The sequence below is a fragment of the Homarus americanus genome, unplaced genomic scaffold, assembly GCF_018991925.1.
Source record: "Homarus americanus isolate GMGI-L3 unplaced genomic scaffold, GMGI_Hamer_2.0 scaffold22145, whole genome shotgun sequence".
Classification (NCBI taxonomy): domain Eukaryota; kingdom Metazoa; phylum Arthropoda; class Malacostraca; order Decapoda; family Nephropidae; genus Homarus; species Homarus americanus.
The window spans coordinates 2783-12120 of NW_024731664.1; the positions used below are offsets into that span (position 1 = coordinate 2783).

Consider the following 9338-nt stretch of genomic DNA (forward strand, 5'->3'; position numbering starts at 1 on the left):
ATATATATATATATATATATATATATATATATATATATATTCCGGCATCATAAAAAACACCACCTCGTAGTATTGATTTTAAACCCTCTCCTGTACCTTATTGTCCAGGCTGTGGCAATTATGAATTGGTATTTTGACATACACATAATGTATACTGTAATTAAAAAATATCATCAGACCTTTTGGCCTCAGGCGGGTGATTAAAACCTTCTTAGCATTTGCTCTATCAGGATTATATATATAAACTCAGACTGACTGATTGTACACAACTGGCAACTTTTACCTGTAGGTTCTGCCAGAAAAGGGAATTTCAGGAATGTCTTTGATCTTTATCTCCTGATTTTTTTTCAGAAACCTTCCATTATTCAAGAAAGGGCTTTCACATGCGGTTATTTCAAAGGGTAAACATATCCTTAAAAGTCTGAACAAGAGTCAACAGAGAGCTGTGCTTAAAACACTCATGGCTGAGAGCTATATCCTTCTAAAAGGATATCCGGGAACAGGTGAGGAGAGTTCATGTTCCTGGAAGATAATTACAATGTCTGAAACACACACATACATACATACATACAGTAAAGCCTCGAATAACAACGTTAATGTGTCCTCCAATATTGCAGTGTAAGGTGAATCATATAATGAATCACTAGTTACCATTAAGATAAAGCAATAGTAATTAGATGTGTTCGCAAGTGTGACCTTTTCATATATGTTGTGTGGCTTTTTACCCTCTTTTCCCCCAAAAATAAAAATTAATGAAAAATAAAATCTATATTCTTTAAATAATGGTTATTAATGCACCTTATACAATATAAATGAATAATAATATGTAGTCACACGAGGAGATGGGACGCCATTGTTGTCGTCAGTGTTTACACCCGGAACGATGGTTCTCCATCTGAAACTGAAGAAAATGAGATTTGTTGTAGCTGTAGTAAAAATAATGTAAAAAAAATGTTTCTTCTAATTTATGTTAATGAATGAATGTACAGTAGAAGTAACCACTGATGGTAAAGAAAAAAGTGAGACAGCAGAAGGCCAACGTTCATACATGCACAATCGTGTAAACAGCGTCATTTATCTTATGTACAAAAGACTCATTATGGTTTATTACTGAATATCTTTTTGATTGAATTAATATTTATGTGTGCAAAGTGAACAATACAATTCATTAATAATATGTAGAATATTAAAACACACGAGGAGACGAGAAGGCATTGTTTTCTTTAATGTTTACAAAACCAGTGACTGACTGGTTCTACATATAAAACTGAAGAAAATAAGACCCTGGTTGTAGCTGTAGTAAAATTAATGTAACAAAAATAATATGGGTGTTTTAAGTAATGTTATTTAATATTAATAAATGGAACAATAGAAGTAGCTCACCATTAATGGTAAAGAAAAAGGTGAGACTGCTCAACGCCAACGATACACCATATACTGTATATATATATATATATATATATATATATATATATATATATATATATATATATATATATATATATATATATATATATATATATATATATATATATATATATATATATATATATATACACAGTGGGGTATGCTACAACGAATCTAATTGGTTCTAGAACCTTGTTCGTTATAGCATTCGTTCGTTATAGGATTAATCCGTTCCAGGCCCCCAAATACAACCACTGAACACTGAAAAATATAATATAAAATTGTAAAATTTTAAAAAAGTGCATAAATATGCATCTAAACCCCTGAAGTAAAGAATATCATTAATACTTGTAATAAAAAAAACAATAAGGTAGTAAAAAATTAAATAAGAGTTGGATTTGAGGAGTTTCGTTAGTTATAGCATTCTCAATTCTATAGGTAAAACCGTTAAGTTATAGGAATATTCGTAGTAGGATCCGTTCGTTATAGCATACCCCACTGCATATATACAGTTAACCCTCACTTTACGCGGTCCCACATTCCGCGTTTCCACGTTTACGCGGTGCCCTGCCGAAACCCAGGATGCTCACATTCCGCGGTGCGTGTACTCCTTTACGCGGAGAGCGGCTGGCGAGCCGCGCCATTTTTGGACCCAAACCTCCCGCCATCCACCATGTTGTGTAAGCGGCGCGAACTTGGTGCGCACAAGGTCGCCCAGTCATCAAAACATTACCAGTTCTTCACCCGCCACCCACCACAGCCGGCCCAAGTCAGTGATAGTGATAATTATGGTGAGGATATGGACTTATATGGACTTTGGGGAGTTTGACAAAGAGGCCCAGCAAGCCTCTGTGGTGGATAGTGATACAATTGATACAAGTGACACAGGTGAGGGCCAATAATCTGCCCTCTGCCTCGGAACCAACCGCCCATCCCCGTGTGCCCAGCCATTTTTTCTACTAATGTAAGTGTTAAAAAACCTAATATTATTGATATTTCTCTTAATTATTAATTGTGTGTGCATACCATCATAAAGTTAAGATAATATTTTTACTACAACATAGTTGTGTGTCGTCAAAAAGTGGAGTTTGGGGATGGGCCGGACTCCATTTCAATTAATCCCATATGTTATGTTATTCACTTTACGCGTTTCTCACTTTACGGGGGACCCTCCGGGTTACATTAACCGCGTAAAGTGAGGGTTAACTGTATATATATACGTGTATATATTTATATATATATATATATATATATATATATATATATATATATATATATATATATATATATATATATATATATATATATATATATATATATATATATATATATATATATATATATATAAATATAAATAAAAATAAATAATGGTTGCCCCTCGTGTAACGAGGATGGGCGGTCCAAGGGCCACCTTGGCGTGGATTTGTTTAAGGTATAGAAGCTGTAGCAAACACAACAAACACACCATGAGTTAATGAGCTGGATGAACTAGTGTCAAGGAATAGTCCGAGAAGACCGGACAACTCGTCAACAGCACTGGTGAACCATTACCCCGGAACACGATCCGCAAATCGATTAACATCCAGGTCCCCAATTACTGCTGGGTAGACAGAGGCAAATGGCGTAAAGAAACTTGCCCATAGTTTCACCCTGCCCAAGAATCGAACCCGGGTCCGCACACTTGTGAGGCGACTTTGCTGACCATTACACCACAAGTCGCCTATATATACATACATGCACATTTACAAACATACACATATACATACATACACATATACATACATACACATATACATACATACACATATACATACATGCATATATACATACATGCACACACACACACACACACACACACACACACACACACACACACACACACTGGAAGACCTCTTATGTATCACCAGTGCCCAAGTCAACCAGCCCACAATCCTTAAATCAGCTACGACCTATTGCAATCACCCCAATACCCAGCCTAATCTGTGAAAGTTATGTGTTTGACTGGGCTTATGCTGATATTGCAGGAGTCGTAGACCCTCAGCAATTTGGCAACATGAAAACTTCCTCCACCACTCACTGTCTTGTCAGCTTTCTCGATTACATATACCGCCATCTCGAGAAACGAAAAACGTCTGTAGCTGTCGCCTTCATTGATTTCACTAAAGCGTTCGACCTAGTCGACCACAATATAATCATAAACAAAGCTATTGACCTCGGGCTTCGGAGAAGTCTCATACCATAGCTTACAGACTTCCTCAGTGACCGACGCCAAGCTGTACGCTTCCGAGGGGCTGTCTCCACCTTTCAGTCACTCACCTGTGGCGTCCCCCAAGGCACCAAGATGGGACCACTCTGCTTCCTTATGCTCATCAATGATGCCCTAAGAGAAGCCCCTGCTCGCTGGAAATATGTCGACGACTCCACCATTAGGATCCAGCGTCAACAATTCTGCTCTCCCAACTATACGCCCTCCAGGATTTTATTGAACAGTCTCCAAAACTGGGTACCAACAACCATGTCACCATCAACCATACCAAGACCATGGTTATGCACATCAACCTCTCCTCCGACATTGTCCCACCTCCTTCCATTACCCTAGGTCCGAACACACTCCAGGTTGTAGATTCCACGAAGCTCCTCGGCGTCACCATAGACAACAAACTAAATTGGAAACCACACGTCAGTGAAGTTGTCAAAACCTCCAATTTCCGTCTCCACCTGCTCCGCCGACTCAAGTCCCTCGGAGTTCCTGCACACGAGCTCCTCAGTGTATACACAACATTCATACTTCCCAAGCTCACCTATGCCTCCCCCACCTGGTCTTCCTCCCTAAATGCCACACAACGTAAACACCTAGAAAAAGTGCAGAAGAGGGCATGCAAGATTATTCTCTCCCCTTCCTACTCCACATATCAAGAAGCGCTCAACACACTGACCCTTTCGGCTCTCACTGACCATCACCACGACCTCATCTACAAATTTGGTAAGAAGCTCCTACACCATCCCCGACACCGGCTCCTACTACCACCTGACATCCCCTGTCCGAGAATTGCTGTTCGACACCACAACCGCATCCAGCCCATACGTGCACGAACTGATCGCTATAAGAACAGCCCAGTCCCAACCATTGTAAAATTATCAATAACATGTAATAAATCAGTGTATTCACTCCCAGTAAACACTGCTCCCTACACTGTCACTATGTTGAAATGAACTGTAGTTTGAGCTGATCCCCATCTAAGTTATTATATGTCTTATTTGTGTCACTTGCATATTATTTGTAATTCGTAACCCATTCCCCAAATATGTAACTGTATATTTTCAGCCTTCTGGCTGCCAAGCTCTTTCAATAAACCGTTAATTATTATTATTATTATTATTATTATTACACACACACACATGCTATAAGAACAGCCCAGTTGCAACCATTAGAATGTTTTTAACAACTTGTAATCAACCAGTATATTTATTCACTCCCAGCCAATCTTACCTTTTTGCACTGTCACTGTTGAAATGAGCTGTAGTATATCCTTCTCCCCACTTAGTTATTATATATCATATTTGTATCTTTTGTGTTATTTGTCAATTAAGTGACCCATTCCCCAATTATGTAACTATGTTTTCAGCCTTCTGGCTGCCACGCTCTTTCAATAAACCATTAGTTATTATTATTATTATTATTATTATTATTATTATTAAAATGCATACAAATAAATAATAATGGGGAAATCCTCTCACAAATACCATAATAAAGAACACGACAACAAAATGTAATGTAGAAAAAATGTGAGTCTACCCTCAAGTCAACTCCGTGCTATGTTATTAAAGTTGAGTTGGTTGAGTTGCCATACGGCGCCAGCGCCAGCTAGGTTGATACGTAGATCAAACTTACAGAATTTATTTTGTGTCCTGGACTCCCGGCTGTAAACACTAGCGAAAACAATGGCGTCCCATCTCCTCTTGTGTGACCATATTATTATTCATTTATATTGTATAAGGTGCATTCAGAAACATTATTTAAAGAATATAGTACGCAATTTTCATTACTTGTATTGTTTTGGGGGGGAAAAGAGGGTAAAAAGCCACACAAAAGATATGAAAAGGTCACACTTGGGAACACATCCCATTATTATTGCTTTATTTTAATGGTAATTAATGATTCGCGATAAGACGATTCACCTTACACTGCAATATTGGAGGTCACATTACCTTCGTTATTCGAGTCTTTTCTGCAAATAAATTTCTTTGGTCATAAAAAAATAAAGAAAATAATAAATTACCTCTCCAATGGAATTTACAGATTGTTTTATATCCTATAGAACCTAAGTTATTAATATTTTAAACTGCACTAGGTCTTTATGGACACCCTGTATATATATATATATGTTTTCTAATGCACTTAAATGAATTAATCTTATTTTCTTCTTGGCACAGGCAAAACATCTACCATAGTTTCATTGGTTCGGCTGATGGTTTCTCTGGGATTATCCGTACTCCTTACCAGTTATACACACACTGCTGTTGATAATATATTGTTGAAGCTCAAGGTAAGTTGTTATAAAAGTGATTATTTTAAGTATCATTATGGAGTAATAATTGCCTCTTGTGGTATACAGTGGTCCCTCGGTTAACGAATGGTTCGGTTAACAAAATTTCGGTTAACAAAATTTCGGTTAACGAATTACCTTCCATAAGAATCTTCAATTCGGTTAACGAACAAAAATTTGATAAACGAAATCCTTACGAACATCACGTTTTGTTGTGAGCATCAGCTGATGGGCTAGTCTGCCAATTCAGGAATCTGTTCTATGTTTACATTCTTTTCTAGTGGAGTAAATATAAAAAAATTGTGTTCTTTAATATTTGTGCATTTTTTATACTAAAATTATTGGTCATTCAAAAATTTAGCCATCCAAGCTCTGTCTACATAAAGTTTTTCAACTATTATTTTTGGCTCGATATATGTAACTTTATTCATTTATTGAAACTCATTTACATGCATACACTGTCCTAAGGGCAAAGCTGTACTGTACATGTAATCAAAATAATGTACAAAATGAATACTAATATTTTAATCTAGTGCAAACTATTGCATGTTTACATTCAAATTAATCACTATCTTATATGAATAAGAGCAACGTAAATTATATTCTCCCCGGTCACTTCTATGAAATTATATAAGCAAAAAACAAAAACTCAATCTAAAGGACATAAATAAACAAATACCGTATATACTCGTCTATAACCCCCACTCGTTTATAGGTCGACCCTGATTTTTTGACCAAGAAATCGTTAATTTACGATATTCCTCGTTTATAGTTCGACCCACGTTTTTGAGGGTATTGGAACAACAAAACCTTCACTAAAAACACTCTACGTCCTATAAACTGAAGCTCGCCGTGCCTGAAACACGAGTGCCGAAGGCAAATTGTTTACCATTTATTATTACGTACGACACTTTACACTGAAACGCGGGTAGTTTCAACAAAAATATTGTATATTTCCATTCAAGTATTTATTCAAGTCAATTAGGAGGGAATATTATTGTAATACAACAGGTTTTTAACTAAACCATTCGAAAAGCGAATACGGTAACATCTTTTGAACGAAAGAAAGCGAAAGTCATTGTTTTCGTCACGATTTTATCCCACTTTCCACTGTAATACGTACGTAATTTCAGCAAAAATATTACATTTCCGTGAATGTATTATATCAAGCACACTGAATAGAATATCATTGTAATATAACAGAATTTTAACCGAAAACTATTAAAAAAACGAGTAACATCTCAAGAACAGAAGCTTAGGTAAAGTCTTTTGTTTTCGTCATGTATTTTATCCTATTTTACATTGAAATACATCACGTTTCAGCAAAACTACTATTTATTTCCGAGAATATATTCATTCAGGCGCAGTTTAGGTAAAATATACATGTGATGTAATAGTTTTTTTAACTGAAAACGATTCGAAAAACACGTACCCTCTAGCCCTGTTCAAGGAGAGGACTGGGAGAAGCTGTTTGGTGCTGCAGACGATGACAAGTAAAATGATTTGGATGGATTTTAATGAAAATATTCAAAAATATGGTATCGTAGTATTTATTCAAGTCAATTAGGATAGAATATTATCGTAATACAACAGTTTTTAAACTGAAAACCATTCAAAAAGCGATTACGGTAACATCTTTTGAACGAAAGAAAGCGAAAGTCATTGTTTTCGTCACTCCACTGTAATACGTACGTCATTTCAGCAAAATATTACATTTCCATATTCTCAGAAATAAATAGTAGTTTTGCTGAAACGTAATGCATTTCAATGTAAATTAGGATAAACTACATGAAAACAAAAGACTTTACCTAGCCTTCCGATGTTCAAGAGATGTTACTCGTTTTTTTAGTAGTTTTCGGTTAAAGTACTCTTATATTAGTGATATTCTATTCATACTGTGCTTGATTTAATACATTTACGGAAATGTAATATTTTGCAACTACAATGCTGATGTCAACACAAGCGTGGTTACAGCGAGACTGACTGAGTGAGGGAGAGCTATGTGTGCGTGTGTGAGGTTGCGGGAGCGGGCGGTGTCCCGTGTTCGGTGCCGCGCGCGAGTTGAATGGCGCGTGATTTGAATGTACTTCAATTACTTCAATGTACAGAATATTCCTCCGGCGGGGCAATCCGCGTATTTGCAAATCCGTGTATTATAAACCCGCGTATGTTAAGGGCCGACTGTACTGTATTAATAAAATAATAATAGTAATAAAGAAAACGTGACGCCTGCTGGACCACCACTCCACGACCCCCTGACGGAGACACGATGATCCTCCCCATACTGGTCAGATACTATGCGTTAAAGGAATATGCTTCCTTACTTAGGCTTTTCTAAGCATTTGCCTACAGGTGAAATGTTAACCTACATCTATTAAGGATAAAATCTTTCACCTTCAAATTGACAATAACGCATTTGCTGTAATCAGACATATCTAGTTGCCTCAACAATTGCAAGTTGCAATTGGGGTTGCAATTTCAAATCTGTAGCATACTAAAAATAGTAAAGTTTCTGGTGCACTCTAAGATTAAGAGAGAAAATGGAGGACTCAGGTGTCCTGATGTGAGAGAAAACGGACTCGTATGACGGGGGACCAAATAAAAAAAGCATAGCTACATGTTTTGTGGACTACAGTATTAAGCATACCCTTTTTCATCACTTTGTAATAAACCTAGCCATGCCTATGTGTGTTTATGATATTTACCATAACATTATATATATATTTAGTGGGTATAAATGGTCGTAAAATGGGAAACTTGGGGTTGGGTCTTGGGTGCCTGGAACCAATTAGAATAAATCCCATAGGTTCTGTACTTTCGTTATCGGCGGGGTCCCAATTAGGCGCGATAACCAAGGGATGACTGTATATACTTGTGACACTGGCCAGTTGCTTCTGGTGTTATGGTACAGGGGCACCAAGGGACAGCACTAGGATCCCGCTTCCTCAATCAAGTTATAAACAATTAAAATTTAAATTGAAAAAAAAAAAAAATCCAAATAAATTACTATCTTACAAGAATCCCTCCAATGTAAGTTATATTCACCCAGGTCGTTTGGGTGGAAAATTATGAGAAGAGCTCTTAAGTAATGATAAATAAACACGCAGGCAGGCCTTCAGCGCCAACTGTCAAATCTTATCTCAAATAAATAAATAAACAAACAAACGCCAGACATTCTGTCACCTCACCCCCCCCCCTCCCCCCGTCTTCCCACCACCCTCGTGTTCAAGACAAAAGATTGGTGATTTCTTTATGTTTATTTTATATAATATCTCAGACTAAAGTTAGGATAATATAATTTGCATTGCTGAAATCCTTGCAAGACAGAGATTAATTTGAATATAAGCGTCATATATTTTGCTCAAGATATAAAAAATGTAGTAC

The 9338-nt window shown here is 36.8% G+C and overlaps 1 protein-coding gene across 1 annotated transcript; it reads left to right on the top strand.

Moving 5' to 3' along the window:
* Nucleotides 1–351: 351 nt before the first annotated feature.
* Nucleotides 352–5954, top strand: LOC121867637 (DNA replication ATP-dependent helicase/nuclease DNA2-like; the record flags this gene model as incomplete). Its single annotated transcript, XM_042367653.1, is given in 2 exon segments — nt 352–503; nt 5842–5954. Coding segments are annotated over 2 exon segments (265 nt in total), but the record flags the coding sequence as incomplete, so codon positions are not given.
* Between the last annotated feature and the right edge of the window lie 3384 nt (nt 5955–9338).